Source organism: Phaenicophaeus curvirostris, chromosome 5 (genome assembly GCF_032191515.1).
Source record: "Phaenicophaeus curvirostris isolate KB17595 chromosome 5, BPBGC_Pcur_1.0, whole genome shotgun sequence".
NCBI lineage: Eukaryota > Metazoa > Chordata > Aves > Cuculiformes > Cuculidae > Phaenicophaeus > Phaenicophaeus curvirostris.
The window spans coordinates 63874808-63897806 of NC_091396.1; the positions used below are offsets into that span (position 1 = coordinate 63874808).

The 22999-nt window shown below is 41.8% G+C and overlaps 1 protein-coding gene across 1 annotated transcript in view; it reads left to right on the top strand.

The window, feature by feature from the left end:
- The first annotated feature begins 1110 nt into the window (after nt 1-1110).
- RHOJ (ras homolog family member J) overlaps nt 1111-22999 on the top strand; it is a 64590-nt gene continuing 42701 nt past the window's right edge. Inside the window, exon 1 of the mRNA XM_069858986.1 lies at nt 1111-1892. Within this exon, the coding sequence (XP_069715087.1) occupies nt 1715-1892 (178 nt within the window). The 5' untranslated portion in view covers nt 1111-1714. The remainder of the gene's footprint in view (nt 1893-22999) is intronic.

Sequence of the window (22999 nt, forward strand, 5' to 3'; positions counted from 1 at the left end):
CATCAGATATTAGAATGCTAATGTATTTAAAGAATCTTTTATATTGTCTTTTACAGCAGAAGCAGGATTAAATTCTAGTTAGACTTGGTCCTTCTAATCTTTCTGTATAACCTCACAACATCTTTGTAGCACTCCTGAGTTGCTTCCAAAGGTCATAAACTCTCCTTTTTTTCCTAAGTTTGAGCAACCGGTTTAGCACCAGTGTGAGTTTAGCACCAGTGTGAGTTTAGCACCAGTGTGCTTCCCTGTGGAGCCCCAGCAGGGTGTTGGTTCCCCTTTTCATGGACTTCAAGTCTCAGGGAAGGGAAACGCAGCCAGCAGGATGCGCTGAGCTGCTGCACTGAGGTTTATGTTAATGTCTGGCTCATTTCTGCTGCAAATTGCAAAATCTTTCCTGTGGAAGGAGCAGGGCTTTTGGCCCTGTATGCACATATAGACTGTTGAGAGAAGACCTAGGAGACACAGGAAATAGCTGAACAAAATTGAGATGAGGAGGCAGAAGTCAGATAGTTCAGAGCTGGGTTTCCACAGATTGTTATGCAGTGGTTTTATTTTTTTTTTTTTAATTCCTGTAACACAATTCCTTTTTTTTTCTCTATCTCTGTCTTTATATATTTACACTTAGAAGGGAAAAAGCCCTCTTCTTCTTTATATTGGGGGGGAGGGAGGTAGATGAGGGGGAACGCAAGACAAAGTGGGTGCCTGGATTGAAAAATCAATTATGTATTCTTTCTAGCAAAGTTCTTTAAAGAGCTATAGACACAGGGAAAGTTCACATTAAACTTTTTCTGCCCACTGTATCTCCTGTCTGCCTTTCCACCTCCCCTCTTCCCCTCCCAAATGGAAGAAAATACCTATCCCAAGATCAGAAGAGATCGCGCCTGGGAACAACAGACATCCCTGAGCCAGAGACACATCTTGTCGCCTCCTCAGACCCTGCCTGGCCATGCATGTCCCGCACCTGCATCTTTCACAGCTTCTCCGAAATTTTTGTCGCCCGTTTCGGTGCTGTCAGCCCAGAGAGCAGCTCGAGTGAGGGATGGAGCAAGAAGCCTAAAAACTTCGGTCTGCAGAGAGACCTCTAGTGTTTTTCTTTCTCCATGTCCTGGCAGAGTTCCTCCAAAGTACAAATACACACAGAGCTCCCATTGTTTGCAGCCCTTCACAAGCCCACTGATCCTAATATGGAATTCAGCAGGAAACCCATGATTTCCTGACACACAGCAAGCTAGAGAAAGAAAGGAAAAACTCCATTAAAAACCTCCAGGCTCTCCTCCATGTTAGAAATGAAATGGAAAATGGAGTGGATTTAACAGGAATCCCTGATTCCTGCGGCCAAGCTGGAGGAAGGGAGACGCGACTCAAAGCCACAGGCTGCTGATATTTTTTAAGTCACAATAAATACTGAGAACTCCAGGGCAGGATGAGGATTTCCTGACTCGGACGAACAAGAAAGGACAGATCGCTTTTTTAGGATATTCCTCTCTGTATATTTAATTTATTCACCTCAATGATTCTCTTGACTGATCTGGTAATTGTTAGAAGAGGCTGTGACAGCCTGGAAACATTAGTATGATTTCCTGAGTTTGAGATTTTCTCTCCCCCCCTCCCCAACCTCAGGAAAAGTCAATACAATCGCACTTCATTTTTCCTTCATGTGCACTTGGAAGTCCTGGGAGCAGCAAGAGCAGCGCCAGCAGCAGCAGCAGCAAGAATGAACTGCAAGAAAGAAGATGACAACTGCACTGATGGGAGCAGCAATAACACAAAGAAGATGTTAAAATGTGTGGTGGTTGGGGATGGTGCAGTTGGGAAAACCTGTTTGCTAATGAGTTATGCCAACGATGCCTTCCCGGAGGAGTACGTGCCCACCGTGTTTGACCACTATGCAGGTAAGAAAGTGCTTTAAAAACAGTTGAATTGAGAGCTGCAGGATGGTCAGGTGGGAGGTAAAAGAAGTTAAAGGAGAGGAGAGGACGTTTTGAAGGGGGTGCATGGGTTACTTCTTGTCCGGGAATGTGGTTCAGGCCTGGATTTTAGCCAGGCAGCGTAGATAGCAGCTCATACAACTGGGGCAGTGCAGGATTTATTCAGCTAACTTAGTTATTTCCTTCCAATTTTTATTTTGGTTTTGGCAAATAAGGGATGCAATTTGGGGGACGACAAGAACAATTTAGCCTCCCTTGGGTTGTGTTCAACTGCTTTGTTTATTTTTGAAATTCTGAACTCTGCAGGCTGCAGTTGTGATGAAGTCTATATATATTTATATACACACACATAAAAATATATGCTATTGGTGACCTTGTACCTCATGGCAAATGATGCATAAATTATGATATTTATATCCTATTAAAGGAGTAATCTTTGAGAAAACCAGCATAGCCTCTTCCAGTGCAGTCAGAATATAACTCTCCTTTCAGAAACATTTGTTACTTCATCTATAAATAGAATGTAATACTATAACTTGATGGTAGAGAAAGCAGAAGTGGTGATTGCTTTGAGTACTTCATTGTGAGGGAATTTGTGGTAAAAGAAAAAAGTACTGATATAATGATGATCAATGATGTTCACTGCACAGCTGTGCAAAACAGACCCACAGATAAGTACAATATTCACAGGGCTCTTTCTGTAACAATTTGTTACTTTACCCAGCTCTATCCAAAGTTATTACACAGATGGTGTGAAAGGCTAAAACTCTTGCTCAAACTTCTGCTTAAATTTTCCTATCCCAGATTCTGCTGTTTTCTTCTGTCACTGCTCCTTTGGCTCATGGTTGTTGTTGTTTATGAGATCCCTGAAAAACATTCTAGAAGCGCTGCAAAACTGATTGCTCGTCTTGCTGCAGCAGTTGGAATGTCGCTCATTCTCTCTCCACGTCCTTAAAAACTTAATTTTCATGGCGTAGCTTATCATAGATTTGGTATTCTGTAATGGGAAAATCTCTGTTTTCATTCTGGCTTCATGTCAGGTTTAGCAGATGAACTGGCCAAACAAGAAAGCTGTGTAATTGCAGAATCTGATCCATGGAAATGTGAAGACCTTTTCCTCCACAAGAGTGGGCAGCATCACTTCTAATGCAAGCAACACTCTCTTTCCTCTACCCTTCCCACTAAACAGATTAAATGACCATTTGAGAAAAAATAAACCATACCATTAAAAAAAAAAAAACGAAAGGAAACTTTACACAGGCAAGATGTAAGAATACTGCATGGTGTAAATGAGTATTTCCATAAGCCAAAAACCCTAATGAGGCCTGGCTGCATGATTTTATGTCTTATATTCCATGACAAGCTGAGACCTGCTTGCCCCTTACAGCCTCGCCCCTCAGCATTATGCTGGACCCAGTATGCACCACCCAACTCTCTCTCCCATGCCCTGCAAATACCTCTGCATATGGAAAAACGCATATAATAGCCAATACCAGACCATGTATGCATTGCAGGCTTAGTGGGTTTGGTGTGAGCGTGGAGGCACACGAGCACACACATAGGCACTGATGCCAGTTGCTGTTCCCTGCCCAGCTGCAGGTGACTTCGAGGGAACTGTTTTCTTTCTATTTCTTCTGTCAGAAGTGGTAGAAATTGCCAGTGGGCTCAAAAGTTACAGAGGGAGAGGAGGGTTGAGAAAAGGATGGGACAGTAAAAAGTGTCACTGTGTAATCCTTATTTCCTTAGTCTGCCAGGTAGAAGCAGTACGCATGCACTTTTAAATCAAGCTATATTTTCAGATTTTGAAGAATTAGATCCCTAAAACATCTCCAGCTACTCTTATTTAGCTTCTTAACCATTGTAGCACATAAATATAAACTAAGAATGTTTTCAATGAGAAAGTTCAGAAAATATAAGGGAAATAATAGTTCTCTATATTAACATGCTAGCATTGATCAAAAATAGAATTTCATTTTTTAAGGAATTCCACAGCTTATTAAATAAAATTCACTAGAAAACTGCACACAGAACTGAGCAATGGAAATGACTTCTGGAGCAGAGGGCTGGAAAAAATCCCACTCATAAAATAGAAAAAAATTACGTGGCATAAAGTGTAACTTAACCAATTTACAATGCTGTGAGTATTGAAAGAGAAAAGAGCTCACTTGGGGCAAACATACCCCTGGGCTTACAGCCTTCAGGATATTCTGTTACGACAGCCCCTTGCACATCAATCTGCATGACAGCCTGTAGAAAAGAGAAGAGGTGCATGGTGGTACCATGGACATGGTGATACCACAGCAACCACAGCATAGAGGGGGGGATTCATACACGGGCAGATCCTGCAGGGTGGTTGAGGCTCTGGAGAATCACATTTGACTTTGCCCCAGGGAACTGCTTTGTCTGGCCGTACCCCTTCCCCTGTCCCAACCGAATATTTAAACTTTCCTAAACAAGCTGAAACCGTTTGATTCAGTTTTCTCTGCTGGAAATGTTCAAAAGCAACTAATTGCTGCAGGTTTTTTTGCAAAGCTGCACTTTTCATTGAAGATTTTTCAGCCAGGTGTTATTACCAGTAGTGGTGTGTTAGCGAGCTCTTCCTCCTACTTCACCAGGTCACAACCTGGTTGTGAGTCCCAGGGCATTTACCAATTTCCTTCTTTCTAATGGAAGGGAGGAGGGGGCACTGAAAAACAAGGATTCTAGTGGTGATCTCAGAGCAGTTTCTCGCTGCCGTGACTCCAGCAGCTCAGGGGAGACAGTGATGTTATCCAGCCCAGCACTGAGAAAAGCTCCAGATGCACTACTGCTGTGGCCAAGGCGTTAACTGTTCACGGCCTCGCGGCACCCAGTTACATTTACTTGCCCTGCTGCATTGCATCTTTTTAGCTGCATAAATAGGGCAGGTTTCAAAGGCACAGGTGAAACAGGTGAGTAGACTGACAAGGGTGACCCAGAGGAAGCCTTTTCACAGGGCTGTGTGCCAACAGTATTAGATCTGTACAGTACTTGCTCGGTGCCCTTCACACGAAAGGACTTGAAACCACTTCATAAAATTTGAGCCCAACCAGCCTCTAAGAAAATCAAAGGCAATGCATGAATTTCACCTAGGGAAGAAATAGGCTTCTTGCAGATAACTCACACAGCATTCACAGCTCAGGCACAGTGATTCTTGGGATGGAAGGCTGTTGGTGTTTCACTGAGTGTTCAGCTGCGCTGTACAAAAGTCCAAACCAGTTATTAGCTCCATACTAGTAGTGTTCACCCACAGATTTCACCCACAGTCCACAAAAATGAATTTATTTGGGGCCTGTTGCCAGGGTAGGGATGTGATGGATGTAAAGTAGGGTCAGCAGCAGTGCCAGACAGATGGGGAAGGCAAATTTGTTATTTGGATACAAAACCGTTTGATGCATGAAAGTTTATAGAACCATAGAATCATAGAATAACCAGGTTGGAAGAGACCCACCGGATCATCGAGTCCAACCATTATGAGTCTGCTTATTTCTCAAGGCATTTTTAAGAGGTTTTGCTAGAGGACACAGCCCTGATTAGGTTTCCTTACCTTTGGTGAAATTCCAAGTCCCACACTGAAAGGGTTTAGCCACAAAGTAAATGGCTATTTCTAAGGCAGGGGAACCAAAGTGCTATATCCGAGTGACAAACAGGATATTACTGGCAATAACTGTAACAATAGGGACTGTTTGGATAGTGAGTAGTTGCTTTAACATGCTGGTTCCATTCTGCCTTTTGAACATCAAATGCTGATTTTCCATGAGCAAAGGTCTCTCAGCCAGGTTGACTTGTATTGTGTTGAACTATGTGAGGTTACAAATGTTTAATTAGGATTGAAGTTGTACCAACGAAAAAAATTCAATTCAACTGTTAGACAAGTTGCCTGAGTAGAACAAAAATTAACTGGCTTACTCTGTAGAAGAGAAAAGGGATAGGTGTGATGTAGGAGCCATCAAGAGTCCTGTTCTATACTCATGAACTGTAAAAAAGCCAGCAATTCTTAGCATGAAATTTATTCACCCCCAAATTTATATTCAGTCTTTCTAGAGAGGTAATTGATGCCCCAAGCCTGTCAATGTTTACGAGATATTTGGACAATGCCCTTAATAATATGCTTTCGTACTTGGTTAGACCTGCAGTGACCAAGCAGTTGGACTAGGTGATCACCGTAGGTCCTTTCCAACTGGAACTACACTATCCTATTCAAAAAGTGTCTTTTTTAATGTAAAATATCTCAGTACCAAGGCCTTATGGTTAACTAACTTAGCACTGTGCAGTCAAAGGTGAATGCATTCATTAGATGATGGAACTCCAAGGAGAAGAGAGTGATGAGTCTTAAACTGTCTAATTTAGGCATAGCGCATGTGTGAATGTCATACAAACAGCTTTATGAGCCGAAGATGCAGCACTGGTAAATGAGAGATGTCAGTCCCTCCAAAGGAGAACTGCAAAGCATCTGCACTAAAGACAAACTGCTGAACACTTATAAATAGTGAATCCATTTGAAAAAAATTAGCAGGGGCATGTGATCAGCTAATGAATAGCATACAGAATAGTTCAGCCATGACTGAAGCTCTGTAAATTAAAAGCAATATAGAAGAAGACAGCCATTTATTACTGTTAGAAGACATACTTTTTGTTCTTAAGTGATGATTTAATCTAATCTGTCTGACTTTGCACTGAAGTGGCCTGGAGCACTCACAAGTCTCACAGAGCGGTGATTCCAATCTTGCTGGCCAGGCAAGATGTACAGGAAGGGAGAGTCTTTTGCTCTGGCATTTTTATTAGCTTAGGAACCGTACTACTGCTCTTATGAGAGCAGTCAGCCTGTACCTGCGCAAATCCATAGATCTATTATTTCCTGTCCATATGCCACAGTGCTGACTCAAACCCCTGTTCATCATGTCCTCTACAAAAGAAAACGGTTTGAGGTGGGCTGCCACCAATCATGGAGCCACTGTCAGTCCTGGGGCAGGCAGGAGCACCCAAAGGAGACCAGGACCACCCTGACACTGTTGACAGGCCATGCACCAAGCAGCTTTCCCTTGCAGCCTCTCCACGTGGGGGAGGAACCACTAGCCAAGACATGGCAGGAACCAGATGGGAGCCATAACATCCCAGATTTCTCCATCTACAGGCACAAAAGCACATCTGTCTGTACTTTTGATGTGCCAGTTATTTTTGATTGCTAATGCACACTGGTTTCAACCTGCCTCTGACTTCCATGGTATGTAAGCAATGACTTAAACCCCATACCATCACTTTTTTTTCCCTTGTTGAAACTTTATTAGACAGGAAGAGGCTGCCCAAGTATATCTGATATTTCTGCATGGCTGCTGCTGTGGGAGTCTTCACACTACCACATTCTTGAGGCAGTTGTCTCCTATAAACAGTCTTGGTAACACATTAGAGAAACCCTTCGTGAGATGTTTGGGGTCATTAAACTAAGAGAGCTATAAATAGCACTGAAAGAGAGCTGTTATGTTTATTTACATGGATGTTTGCAGTGGATTTTTTTTCCTTTTAATGTTCATCCAATTTTGATCATACAGATTTGAACTTTGTCCTTGAGACAAGAAAGCATTGACTTTCAGACAGAACAGATGTGTTCATTTTGTCTCTCAGGATCTAAAAGAACTCTGCCAGTCTTCCCTAGTATAATCCAGAATAAATCAGGAGTCTCAATAAAACATTCAAGGTACAACACAACAGGTTTCTGTTCTGCCACTCACCAAATTTTCATATCTGCCACCACCAGCACAACTCAAAGGTTTTCAAGGCTGCCTTTTTTGAAGATAAATTTTACAGAACCACTAATTCTTGGGCTCTCCACAAAAAGTTTAATTCTTTGTCCTCTGTCACATAAGCCAGAGGACATCTAGTGACCCTCAGGCTTTTTCATACCCAGGGTTCCTAGACAGTCTTTCTATCAAAAAGGTGCTTTTTACCTGAACCACCATGGTTATTATACATTCAGATGAAACAGGTGCCATATACACCCACAAGCATCTTAAGACCTTTTCCTTCTGAAGGTGCTTCATAGTATGTGAAGGTTTAAGATAACTATCACTCGTATCTCTCTTCCTCACACACATCACCGTATTGTCCTGAGGGTGCACAATCCACTTGAAGCTCATGGAGACAGAGATGTGTGCCTGCTTTGTGATCCTATTTACTAAGGGTAGATCATTTCTGCAGCAGCACTCTGAGTGCTGTGATGACAAAGTCTTCCTTGTCCCTTGGCACTACTGAAATCCACCTGTGGCTTGGGAGGAGCCCATGGCACCTGAGCTGTTTTCTACCTTTGCCTCTGGCTCTGTCATATAGCATCTGCTTGTACTATTGCCGGTTTTTTTGTTTAGTTTTACACTGACAAAAGTTTTTTGCTACAAAGAGACACAAGGAGCTCTGCACCAATCTCTCCTGTAGCCACCAGCAACGTGCTGATCACACAAGATGCAAGTGACAGCCCAGAAGCTGCTGCAGTCCAATGCAAAGAACTAATTTCTACATCCAGTACCAGCAGCCAGTGGATATCTTTGTGCGTCAAGCACAGCAGGGGACAACACTGCAACGTGAATGACATTTACGATCTAAAAACAAGACGCAGAGAATAAGCAAACTACAAAAACCATCAGGAAGGATAGTGCCAGGAATCAGAGGAGTGTATGAAGCAGCCGTGTTACTTTATCAAGCCTTATCCAGTCCAAATTCCAGCTAAGCCCCTTTGTCTGCTATATTGTATTGCCTATATGTTATTTAAAGGGCAATAGGAAACAAAAAGAATACTAAGCAAGGAATTAGACTATTTGAGTGTGTATTGGTGGTTTGGATGTAGAATGATGGGTGCTTTTTAAAGTCAACTACAGTCCCAAGGGAATGGTTGGAAAGATGAAAGTCAAATAGTGTAAAAAGAAATACTTCTTTGCATGGTATGTGATTTACCCAAGGAGCTTACCACTTTACTAAAGTTATGAGGACAAAATTTTAATAAGGTTTTCAAAAAGGAAGGTTGGATCAGATAGCAGGGAGATTGAGTGCTATCATAAGGTAATAAAAAAGGCTTGTGCATGAGAGAATAAAATGTGAGCTGACACCATCTTTGGTTAAGGATAAAACATGAATTTGGTCTGATGAATGGCAAGTTATATTAAATCTGTTTGTTGCTATATTAGAGATGGAGACTTGACCTCTTGGGATGTGCATCTGGCCAAATCCAGCACTCTTGTACTCAGATTGTGCTGTAGAAAGGGACTTCTTGGAATGATTTTTCCGATACGTGAATAGGCAAGCAAACAGGTTTTCGGATTTTGCTTATGCAGCAATGGGTTATTGAGAAGAGACGTGGTGGGATTTGTCTGGAGCATGAAATGGATTAACAGGGTAAGTGAAGAGAAGAGAAAATAGCCATTTTCTTCTCCACTGCTCCAAGACAGCTAGTCTTAGTATTTCCCTCCCCTTCGCATCAGTGCAACATTGCAGGAGGTGACATCATCTGGAGAAACCAAAACTGAAACCTTAGCCTCTGAGTCTTGAAGGACAATCGCTACAACTTGAACTAAAAATCATACTCACTATCTTAAAATCAATAATTGACTCGGTATGTGCGGCCAGCCAGCTACCCCAGAGAGAGAAACCACTTAAAGGTGGTGCCAGACCAGGCACATGTTGACAACCAGGAGGATGCCTTTCAACAGCAGGTGCTCCACGTGGAGAAAAGAAAAACAAAAACTTAGTAGAGAGATCTAAGCAATCAAAATTCCTAGACATGTACAAACTTCTTAATTTCTGCAGGATGTGGCAATGGTTTTACTAAGTCTTCGTTACAATAGCTTAGTTACTGGTTAAATCAATGCAAAATACCTCCACTAAAACTTCCTTCTCATTTTCTGTTCTCTTGATAAATTTGATATCTTTATGTCTATCTAGTGATAGATGTCATTGCTACCGTGCATCATTGTGTGTACTTTACCCTGCAGGCAGTGACTTTCCTATGTTCTAACTTTCCAGTTGTTATGGCCAGACTTAATGATGTCATGGAAATGGCAACGAATGAGGAAGAGCAAACATATTTCCTTCAATTGTTCTGCTCGAAGTCATTAAAAAGTAATGACATCTACTGTCAAATAATTATTTATCTTTGTAATGAAAAAAAATCCAAGTTATTCCATTTCTAGTCTGCTTTTAAGAGTGATCACTCACCAGTCTCCTGCCATATATATTGTTCTTGCATCCCAAGCTGTGGGTCTTCCAGAAAAGTAAGGGAGTAAGTTACTAATGAGTGAAAACTTTCTCAATTGTCAACCCAAGTTTTATTCCAGGAGGTACTGAATGAATGAATTGTAGACTGGATTTATGAACTAGTATTTGTCTCTCTTTTCTCTCAAAATAAGATTAAGAAAAAATGGGGTTTTAAAATAATGTCTAATAATTAATAGATTAAAAAAGGTTATTTATTGCCAAGCATAGCTCACATTGAAACTCAGAAATCTCTCACTCAAAACAAGCCATGCTACCAGCAGTTTTGACTGAATTCAGACTTTATGCACAACTTCTACGTGTGCTAAAACAGTCAAGTGCCATTCATCAGCCAATGACTTCCCCGTGTGCCCAGGTAGACAGGAAAGCTCTCCCAGATCTGAAAACGAATGATTATACCTCACTGCATCACAACCACCATCCATGATGTCTCAGCAGTGAGGACACGGCAAGGTGAATGTAGCATGAAGGAGGACCCAATGATACGTACAACCTAACCATGTTGTTGTTACCACCTTTGGCTGAAATCAATACAGATCTTATTATGTAGTGATGGCTTTTCCTTAGTATTTGTTCTGTAGCATACATACAAAACCCTCTTCTTAAACAGAAGGTGGTTGAGTCACCTTCCCTGGGGGTGTTTAAAGGATGTGTGGATGAGGTGCTGAGGGACATGGTTTAGTGATTGATAGGAATGGTTGGACTCGATGATCCAGTGGGTCCTTTCCAGCTTAATGATTCTATGATTCTAAATCGCTGTGGGCATGGAAAATCATCATATGAGAGTAGGCAAGATGGCTCAGAAGGGTACAGGGGCCATCTGCACCCTGTGGCACTTGCTGGGAAGTAGTGTCCCCAGCTAGTCCCCATAACCCAAGTGGTGTATTCAGGATCCCAGGGAAGGGGAAGACATGAAAGTCCATGGCAACTTGATGTTTCAGCTGACATAGTTGCCTGTACTTAGTGTGGGTCCAGTGCACCAGCAAATCTAGCAGTGGCGTTGCCCCAGGGTTGCCTTTCTGCCTCAGGAATTAGTGCGGGGTTGCCTTTCTGCAACACAGCAATGAATCCATAACCACAAAATACACCAACTGGTGTACACTGGCCCCAGGGGAAGAGAAGACTGGAAAAAAACATCTACTAGCAGAAGAAACACTGGGAAAAAGAAGGAGGGGAAAAGAACCCCACAAACTCCCAAAGGAGCGAGGTGGACAGCTGTAAAAATATTCACAACAGTGGCACAGGAGGTACAGTCAGGAGGGTGATGTCTTGGGAGCAGGAGAAGGAAAGCAGCACAGCACGGTAGCAGGATCATCGCTCCTGGTTCAGGACAGTGTGCAAGTGTATCACGGAAATAGAAATCCCACTGATGTGCACAGGAGCCAGCACTTGTATATCTGAAAGAGTTAAAGAGGGCTGTGCAGAGGGGCTGAACAGAAAGGGCCTGTCACAGTGCAGGAGGATGCCTGAGATGACTCACTAATGCTGCTTTCCAGCCCCTACAATTCTGAGGGGACGGAGGCCACGTCTCTTATTAAAGACTCTCTGGCAGAGACATCCAGCTATAACTCTGAAGTAATGATATTAACAGTATCTGCTAATGCTCGGCTTTCTGCAGACTTTTCTGCAGAAAAGAACAGCTTCAGCAATGAGTGGGAAAACATACATGTTCAAACATAATATTAATTTTTATCCCCTGGGAGGTGGGACAAAAAGAGCATCTATTTACAATAATAATGCTGCTTTGCTGAGAACAGACCATAAGGAAAATCCCACAAGGTTGGAAAATGTGTTTTAAGTTCACAAACTGTCTCATGCTCCAAATCCAGAGCAGGCAGCCGTCCAGCTGCTGTGAGCAGCTCTGTCCTCAAAGGCTAGACCCTCCTTGTCTCAGACTCTTGGTTTCTGAGTGATCTCCCCAGTTCTGTTTCAGAACTGGTTAGCTTACCTCAGTGTATTTTCCTCAAAAAATGAGATGTAGAGTCAAAGTTTTTTCTAATTTGGGGACCCCTCAGCAGAAATGCAGAAATCTGATTTCTTATTTAAAAGGTGAGGCACTACCACCAGGGAATCTCAACTCTGTAATAAACACACACCAAAAGTGCCTCTTGAGACCTTCTGTTTTATTTTATATGTGTATATAAAAAGCAATGACTAATGGAAGTAATGTCCCGGACTTGTGTTGTCCTTTCAAGCTTGGATAAAAATGCTGCTATTGACAGGTTGGGTTATATGATCCCACTTCCCATATGGGCACATAAAGTTCACTGAAGGCTCATATAGATTGCAAAATGCGTAATTGTGTCTTTATTTTTGGTTGGTTTTAACTATGCATAGAACTTTTAATCTGTATCAAAGTACAAAGTACACTATAGAATCACTCGTAATTTCTTTCTAGCTTAATCTCTTTTTTGCTTTCTGAAAACTTGCCATTAAAATGTTCAGAAAAATCATGAACATCTAGGAGGGCATTTGTATACCCTGATTAAAGCTCTTACAAAGATCCTGTACCTTCACAGAGCTTCTTTGCTTTGCTCTTTGTATGTAACCAATAAACCTCAAAAATAAATTACTATTCCCTTCATGTCATTGCCTTCCAGTTACTACTTGTAATATTTTAAGCCTGTTCTAGGGATACAAGGAAGTAACATTAAAAAATTAAAAAAGTTATTAAAAAGATGTGTGAAATTCAGCTTTAAGAAAGTAATATTCTAGGAATACCATCCATGAAAATAGAATCAAATTTTATATTAAAAAAAAGAATTTATATTCTAAAAAAATATTCAGTTAATCTGCCAGAAACCAGGCCTTATGGAACAATTCCAAATTAGCTAAGCCAGTTCATTATATCATTAATATGGAGAATTTCCCTTGCCATGCATAGCAACATTCTCTGATGGAGTGTGCCACTTGGAAATCTGATGGGAATTTACCTAAACCATTCAGTTTGGTTCAAGTCCAGAGGGGTGAGGTTGCTGTGGTTCCTGTTATTTTAATATTTTAGAGTGTTAAGTGCATTTTCCCTCTCCACTCTCCCTCCTGGGAAACTTCTAACATGGTGAAATAATTCATTCTTCCATTATTTGAAGCATATTGCCCAATTTATTTCTTTTCCTGTAAAGAGCTGCTTGTAGAAACAACTTAAGTCCCTCCTGATGCTTCCAAGGAAGGAGGAAGGTATGGGGAGTGTGAATGCAGAATGAGATCCCCAACCTAAATTAATGTTTGGCAGAGGTAATCTGTGCCAAGAAAATGGTGGAACAGGAATAGCTCATGTTGTCTCCTTACAACGCTCTCAACTGGGATTCTCTCTCCCTGCCCTCTATTTAAATGCATGGATGTGAGAGTTTAAAAACAAAAAAAGAAGAAGCCTTGCAACAATTTTGCAAGTCAAACTGTATTTTGAGACTAAACTCATTGTCCATGAGTGTCTTCACAACATGTCATGGTGAGGTGCGTGAGATGATTCAGACAAAGACCACCTGACTAGAGAGCACCTTATACCTTCCATCACATTAAGTCCTTCCAGATATTGATCCCCGTTCTGCAATTTCCTCTATCTTCCAGAATGAATAGCCTCATTTCCTTTCTCTCTATTTATTTTCCATGTTGTTTTCTTCTCAAATAATAGGGTCTTCCCACTTGAGATGTGAGTGAAAAGGATAGTTTGTCTTTCCAAAGCATGTCTATGTGGGACATGGAGCTGGCCAGAACTAGCTATGGTTCCTGCAGAGCCATCTCTGATCCAGCTGGGTCCAAAACCAAACCACAGGCATTGCACAAATAGCGGCTGCCCCACAAGCATTGAGTGATAATTATTATTGTGTGTCTCTTCTGATTTCCTCAAGCATTGCTGGACTGGTGAGGGCTGCAGTCAGACAGGGCATGAGAGCAGATGTTCTTGCCTTCTGGCAGATTTCAGCTCTGCCTGTTGGAAAATGCCATCAGAGATCATAGAATCATAGAATAACCAGGTTGGAAAAGACACACTGGACCATTGAGTCCAACCATTCCTATCAAACACTAAATGATGCCCCTCAGCACCTCGTCCACCCATCGCTTAAACACCTCCAGGGAAGGTGAATCAACCACCTCCCTGGGCAGCCTCTGCCAGGGTCCAATGACCCTTTCTATGAAAAATTTTTTCCTAATGTCCAGCCTAAACCTCCCCTGGCGGAGCTTGAGGCCATTCCCTCTCGTCCTGTCCGCTGTCATCTGGGAGAAGAGCCCAGCTCCCTCCTGTCCACAACCTCCTTTCAGGTAGTTGTAGAGATCAATAAGGTCTCCCCTCAAACTCTTCTTCTCCAGGCTAAACAACCCCAGCTCTCTCAGCCGTTCCTCATAAAACTTGTTCTCCAGCCCCTTCACCAGCTTTGTTGCTCTTCTCTGGACTCGCTCCAGAGCCTCAACATCCTTCTTGTGGTGAGGGGCCCAGAACTGAACACAGGATTCGAGGAGCGAAAACCAACCAGCAGCCAGGCAGAGCTTTGCAGGACAGTCGTGGGACCATCCCCATGTGACCACTATCCATTGCAGAGACCATCCAGCAACCACTTCTTCCCTGGCAAAACCCTGCTACCGCATAACACAAAAAGATTGTCTCAGCGTTGCTTCTTGTATGTAAGCTAAGGAAGGTATGTAAGCCAAGGGCCTGCATGAGAAACAATAAAAGCTCAAGAAAATGTGAGAGAAGAAGTGGAGGAGCGTGGGAAAGAAACCTACGTCCTTAGTGGATGAAGGGGAAAGGTATGATTAAGAGAAGACATTCCAGACGCAATCCATAAATCATAAAACAAGTGATTGGTAACAACTATATTTTGGGGGATATTGATTTTGAATTTTTGAGGTCAGCAAAAGTTCTGGCCAGAGCACTTTTGATGAAGTATCCCACCAGGAGAAAATGCTGATTCATGGAAGTTGAAGCATTTTTTAAATACTTGGAAGGACAAATTCTTGAGGTCCAGGGCTCTCTGGTTATTCCTGACAGTGCAGAAAGAAAGACCTAAATTGAAAACATAATGTCTGAAGGTTTTGTTTTCATTCCATTGTAAAACGAAAACAAATTGTAAAACCTCAGAAGTTGTTGCAAATCTGAATTATCATCCCCCTGGTCAGTTCTAGTTGGTTACTGTTATTATCCATTTTAGAGTTACTGTGTTGTAATCATTATAATCCAAGGGCAGGCTTACTCCCACTTCCTCTAAAATAAATGTTTGTGCAACAAAGACAAATATTTCAAAGGAAAATGCCTCAAATAGCATAAGCTCAGGTGTGGTTTTAGGCTCTCTCGAGATGAAGAGCTGCAATGGTTGCAGGGAGAAGCTGGTGATGCTTGCAAACCTTGGCAAACCTAATGGCAGTACCAGGCAAGGGCTTAGGAGAAGAGACAGCCTTTGAAATGAGTGTCACTCACTGTGTCTTTAATCGCTCTGGTACAGGCTACCTACAGAGCGGTTTTTATTCCTCTTTTCTTTAAATGTCTTTTCTCAACACGTTACTATCTAATAAATCCACGTTTCTAATTAATAACACCAAATAGGTTTGAATTCCAGAAGCAGAAAGTTAGCCCAAGTGTTCTCAAAGGTTTTCAAGAGCATCTTCCCTCTGCCAGACACAATCTTGCTCCAGTGAGTGGTCCCCAAAGTTTGTGATACTGGGACAAGGGCTTCAGACGTGATGAGCAGTTGACATGGAGGGAGCTGTCTGCGACTACATTCTAGTGATGTTACTTGTAGATTAGGGAGGAAATATGCAGTATAGGACCTGACTGAGACTCCATACATACTAAGTTAAGAGGGTAAGGACAAATAGAATTCTATAATCATAAAATCATTAAGGTTGGAAAAGACCTCTAAAATCATCAAGACCAACCATGAGGACATGATGAGAGCAATTAGGTTTTGAGTTTGAAATTCAATCTATGTTCCAGCTTCTGGGATCATTCACTGTCAGGTCACTTCCAGAATCCCCCCCATATATAGCTGTATTTCAATTATTTGTCACGTTAACGAACCAAGACACTGCTGTATGATAGAAAAGGATTCATTCCATTCACCAGAAGCTAAAATGATCTGTCCTTCCTAGGAGCTTCTCAACAGAGAATTCAAAATCCTATCTTAGTATGAATTACATCTGACCTAAGGAAGTTAATATGAGATGTCTGAGAACCACTATTGTGAGCTGTAAGGCAAGAATAAAAACAGCAATCAGTGATAATGAGAAGGCACAAACAACAGTGCCTAATGAATTTTCTTCCTTAGAAGAGCAGGAAGCATAAGCTGAAAGAGACTGGTTTCATTTCCCAGGGAGCATGGTGGGTGTGGATACCTAAAAATAGATATTGTCTCTGTTAGTTGTAAATATTTATACCTATTGACACAATACATAGCATTTAGTCTGATGATCTTCAGTATGAGGAAATTACGGTAAAACCATTCTGATACTGAATATGGAGGAAAGAACAGATTTTCAAGATTAGATTTTCTTTTCAAGGTTAGCTATGCTCATGCAATCTGCTGGGTTCATATGGTTTTGAAAGACTCACAGAGCTGAGTCCAAGCAAATCTAAGTCAGGAAACCTTTGAAGTGAAGGACTGAGTGGCATACAATAAAAGGCCAACAAGTGGATTAGTAAAATAAGTGAAAGAAGCTGGTAATTTCCTTAATGCATTTCTGTGCAAACCACTAAGCTCCCAGGAAATAAGAATGAAGATATTTATGACACACAACAGATAAGATTTCCAGAATGAAGTATCAATTTTCCCCTTATATATTTGCAAGAGATGCAAGGAAATGTCCTTGTATTAATAACTGTGGTGTTTGCTTTTGTCAAAGAAAGATTATTAGATTACAAAGAAGCCATACGTTTGGGGATTTTTTTCCCTATTTTTTTCTTTGCTATATTAATTTATTTACATAAGCAGTTAAAGAAGTTCCTATAGTTTCCACATCAGGGAATTTTCCTCCAGATCCTTTGTACTGATACCTATTGCTAAGCAGAGACAACAGTCCTGATGCCACTCACCATTTCACAGATGCAACCCCTGTTAATTACAGAGGCTAGTAAATAAGCTTTGGTTCTCTGTATGTTTTTTTAGTAGTATATACAGAAGAAAAAGAGGCTGAACAGCAAGGGAATACAAATGCAATCTTGGTACCGAGCGGGAGCACTCAGGTATTGGAAAATGTCCCATATACCTGCTCAGATAAAAGCACCTCAACCATAATCCCAGTAAGGGCCAGATTTCACCAGCAACAGTAAGAGAAAACAGTAACAGGAACCAGAAAGTCAGGGCAGATCAGGCAAGATAAACACCAGCTTGAGAAAACGTGCAAAGCCCAGAAGGAATCTGGACCTTGGCATTCACTCTATACAATAGAGTCATTCCTGGCGTGGAAAAAGATGTAGCTGGCTGGAAGACTGCTGTCTTGTCTGGGCACCTCAGGCTGTGGCCAGATGTGAGAGGATGGAAAATATCTCTCTTGCTCGCACTTATGAAAACTTAGGCTGGAGTTTTTAAAGCTACCTTGTAGAGCTGAAGATCCCATTCAAATTTACTATAAAGATAAGTGTTTTGAGTTCCTTGGAAAATCCTCTCCCATCATTTTGTTTCCCAAGAGGTTCAAACCCCCTTGTTCAGCTTCCTGAGCTGCTGAGGGTGCTGGTTCCTCCATTGCCCACAGTCTTTTTGCAGACATCAAGGTCTTCTCTGCTGGATGGCGGCAATCCTACTCCTCAGCACCCACCCCATTAGTTTATAAAATACCTCACTCATACGCACATTAAACCTTTGGCTATGGAAAGACAAGAACGAAGCAGGAGTCTCGGTATCAGAGACTCATAGTAGCTGTAGAAGATGATGTTAGACACATGGCAATTTTTGCAATCACCCATTTGGAGAGGAGACCATAAATTCCCTTAGCTCAACAAAAATTCGTCGAAACTAGGGGTGATCATTGACACTGGGAATGCAATAGATACACTCCAGATGTCTCTTCTATGTCCACTGTGATTTCTACCCACCCACTGACAGTTGGGAAACCTCAGTTCTGAAAAAAAAAGATCTATAGGTTGAGTTTATAGTGAGGTAGCCAAGAACACAATTTCTCTCTATTTGCTCGTCATATTGCTATGCCTAGAAATACCTCTCTGTGCCCTTTTGAAACACCAGAGTGTATATTTCCCAGACATATAACTGACTTAAAAGAAAACAGTTATTAAATTAGGAAGATCCTAGCCTATGGAGATTAATATATCTGAAGGAACAAGAGTAGGAAAAACTCCAGAGAAAAATGTTTATGAAGGAAAGCAAATTTGCTAGGAAAAACTCTGCAGTTTACATCACGCATATACCCTCAGGTAAGGAAAGAGGTTTTTTGAAGTCAGTGACCAGGTCAACACAGGGACTGTTCAAAAGGATTTGTCCCTGCAACTGTTCTTAAAAGTATTTCACCTTGATAAAGAATTAAAAAGCAAACAGTAAGCTCATAATGATGAAGTGATACATAGGATCAAATTAACTTGTCCCTAGTGTTTTTCTGTGATTACAGAAGACACCTTTTTTTTTTTTTCATAATCAGCCTCCAGATTACTTTAGTACTGGCTTTCCTGACACCAACCCATCATTGACCAGGTACATCTCTTTGTTAAACAACACGGAGTCTATTAAAACACCTCAAGATGCCTTAGGAACATAGCAGTAACAGTTTAGCATTTTAACAGAAGGAAACGGGTTTGGGGATATACATAGGCATACATTTCCTAGCAGTTTTCTCATCTTAACTTCTCCAGAGGGTCTCAGAAGTGATGGACACATCTGTTTTCTGCTCCCAAACTCAAAGCCATCCTGCATGTACAGTGGAATGTTGCTGTTCAGAAAGGGTAGAGATTTCGAGAAACTTTTTTTGTTCTAAATTCTTCTTAAAACCAATCCAAACCAGTTTCTTAATGGTCCTCAGTGGTGTGGCATGAACAAGATTTAAGTCTCATATCTTTGCCATTTGTTCACTGCTTTCCCAACTGAAATGGCACCAGCTGGCTGTTATTATTTCACACTCTGGAGGGTTCAAATGTTCATCAGCTCTCCTATTCTGTGAGCTCTCATTACCAAGAGCAAGAGAGATTTCTGGGCTGTTTGGTTAAAAAACACACATCATGTATGAGCACAGCATATAATGCATACACTACTTAATGTTAAACAATTCATTGCACATTATTGAATGCTTAAAAGTAAAATGAACCACAGTTATTTTAGATGATCATTAAAGCCCTGCAGGCAGCATGCGTCACAGCAGTTAACCGTAACAGTATTTAATATCAAGGAGAAGGGTATATTAAGTAAACATGAAGTTCAACCCATAAACACTTTCTAGTGTAAGCACAGTAATACATGAGAGCTCATGGGTTTTATATAAAAGTAGGTTTATGTCAATACTCATATTTTATTTGGAGGGAAATACTGACATGGGGAGGGTCCCACAGCTGCAGGGCAGGAATCAAGGCCAAATCATCAGTGTCATGAACCAAAGCTTTACCCACAAGCCACCCTGCCTCCTGTCCGTGTGCACATAAGTTGTTTCAGCCTTTATTTTTCATCCGGAAGAGTCCAAGGTTTAAGCCTTGTTTCCTTTATGAAAACACTTCCCAGGTGACCATATACATCGTGGTTGCTTTCCTCTGTTTTGGAATCTGTTCATCCACAGTCTGCTGAAGGCAACATGCCTGTTGTTGAGGTTGGTATGAGGATTTCATCCTCTGCCCCAAAGCCTCTCCAGCTGGGCAGCCAGGCTTTCTGTTTACTCCTCCTCAGGCTATTTCTCACAGCCTGGCTCAGTTCATGCCTGCACGAATGATGTTGAATACCACTGAAATCTTTCCTGAGGGAAACAGCAGAAATACAGGAGAACAGATCACAGACCAGGGCAAGCTCACATGCTTTCTGCCACTAACATCCACCCTCCATACCAACCAGCAAGACTTCGTTCAGCCCCTGTGTAGGACTAAGCATCTGTTTGCCTCCAGGCATGTCAGGAAGCCCAACCCTTAGGAAAGTCCTTCCCATAAGTATGTTAACAGACATCTGGGCTCAAACACTAGTTCAAGATAAGCACACACTTGCGTGTTTTGTTGAAACAACCTCAGAATGAGGAAAGTCTGAATTATGCAATATGAAAATAATACTCTGCAGTTATTAAGCATGTCTTGACAAAATATAAAAAAAAGCTGGAGCTTTCTTCTTGGCCGAGTATTTCTCCCACTTCATACCATAGGTATGTTCCAGTTGTGCTGTTAGCAGAATGGCAATATTATGACTCACTTCACATTGTAGGCTGGAAGCACCATATTTTATTCCAGAAAGAAATAGATGGTAGGCATAAGATTTAAATGGCAACTTTTTGTAAACTATGCTCCAGTCTATTCTGGAGCACATTTTGATCTGTTACACTATTCAATCCCAATTCAGCTACAGCCATAGCTCTGCTTATTTTTAAATTTATAACTGCACTGGGATATAATATGTCCAAATTAACTTACAGTGGCAAGTGTGGAAGTTAAATGGATTTTTTGTGTTTCCTTCTAGAGCAACTCTCATGGTAGTAATTGCTGCCACACACTTTTGCTATCAATTCAATGCTGTGTCTGTGCTGAAGCACTCGGGCACAGATGTAATGATGCTGTTCTTTTGTCTCATCAAGGCACGCTAAAGCAATCCAAATCTTTTGTTTGTCAGCCTACAGGGAGTGGAAATTATCATCCCCCCCTTCGGTTTTGCATGAATTATAGAGGTTTTACCCACCAGGACTACCATTGAATGAAGATTTACGTATAAATTTCTTTCAGTGTTGGTGCAGAATTGAAAAGCAAATTAAATCCTGATATTTAACAGATGATGCAAAATCCTTATGCTGTTTCATACCAGCAAGTTTCATTTTAAGCAACCCAGCATTGTACCCTCTGTGTGGGCTCAAACACCTACTGGCATCACTGACCCCATCAGACCTAAACTGGAAACTTCAGGAAGCCACATAGCAATTTGAAAAAAAAACATCTGCAGGGTTAGAAACAAACCCTGAAAGACAATACCTTGACCTGCAGGTCCTTCTTACTTGGACCAAAGCTTTTTTAAATACCACTGCCTTGTCTCAAAATCAAAGATGCAGGAGCATTGCTGATGTTTACACTTGAAGTGTCCAAAGCACCAGCCATGTTTTTCACTTGTGACTGGAAAAGACCACTGGCAGGCATGTTCAAGCCACACCAGCCAGTCATGCTTTCTAGGGTTTGCCTTTTAAAGGACTGCAGCAGTATACTTGTCTGAATCTCACAGAAATCATGCAAAACGTTGCAAGTTCCTTTATATCCAGGCCCAGCAGTTGGAGGTCTGGATATATTTCATAGAATCATAGAATCATAGAATCATAGCATAACCAGGTTGGAAGAGACCCACCGGATCATCGAGTCCAACCATTCCTATCAAACACTAAACCATGCCCCTCAGCACCTCATCCACCTGTTCCTTAAACACCTCCAGGGAAGGTGACTCAACCACTTCCCTGGGCAGCCTCTGCCAGTGCCCAATGACCCTTTCTGTGAAGAATTTTTTCCTAATGTCCAGCCTAAACCTCCCCTGGTGGAGCTTGAGGCCCTTCCCTCTTGTCCTGTCCCCTGTCACTTGGGAGAAGAGGCCAGCACCCTCCTCTCCACAACCTCCTTTCAGGTAGTTGGAGAGAGCAATGAGGTCTCCCTTCAGCCTCCTCTTCTCCAGGCTAAACACCCCCAGCTCTCTCAGCCGTTCCTCATAAGGCCTGTTCTCCAGCCCCCTCACCAGCTTTGTTGCTCTTCTCTAGACTCATTCCAGAGCCTCAACATCCTTCTTGTGATGAGGGGCCCAAAGACACTGACCGCCCTTCACACATCTTGATGACCATTCCAAGCCTCCAGCGTGTCCTGCCTTGGCTTCTAGCCAGAAATCCTTCCATCCTCCTCAACCAACTCAGCCCTTTGTAAGCCATAAGCTTTACTAGGATCAGCTGCACCTGACACTTTTGGCTCAGGGCCGCGTTCCTCGAGGGAACTTTGAATCCCCCAAAGTATCTGTTCCAAGCAGAACTTCTTCCTGTTATCCCACAGTGCAGGATACAGGAGACTTCCTTCATTGCATATAAATTCAGATAAAGCCTTAAAACTCTTGCTGGTGTAGAAACAGCAGCATAGCAGAGGAATTTTGGTTTAGGTGGCAGCATCGTCACTAGTCCAGAAACAGCCCACGCTGTCTGATTTGCAACCTGCATACCTAGGAGAAAGCACCATCCTAACCTGGGTGCAAACCAGGGCTGCACATAGCACCTCCGTGAGCACAGGGAAGGACACCACAGCATTAAAAAGGCAGGGTATCCCAGTAGAAAAAGATGTCCTGTAAGATATTTTGATCTATGTTGAAAGAGCCTTCCAAAGAACAGTCCTGAAATGATGAATGTCCCAGAAGGTCACAAAAGTAACAGAAGTTTTAGAAAATAAGGTCTGTTGGAAAGCTTCCAGTGTAGCAAACATCAAGGCTAGGGATTATGTGAAAAAAAAGTGATACAGAGCAACAAGGTAACGGTCCAGATGGACCAGGGAGGAGCACAGAATAAGAAATTCAGGGCAGAAGAAGGGAACCTTCTTTTTCAGGAGTGCATAAATACAGAATAGCCTAAATGACTTCCAACAGCCCAAAATCTAGACTAATTTTTTTTTTTTTTAAATGAAGTGCATGCTGTAATCTGTAGGCCATCTGTAAAACTGAATAAACTGCCTT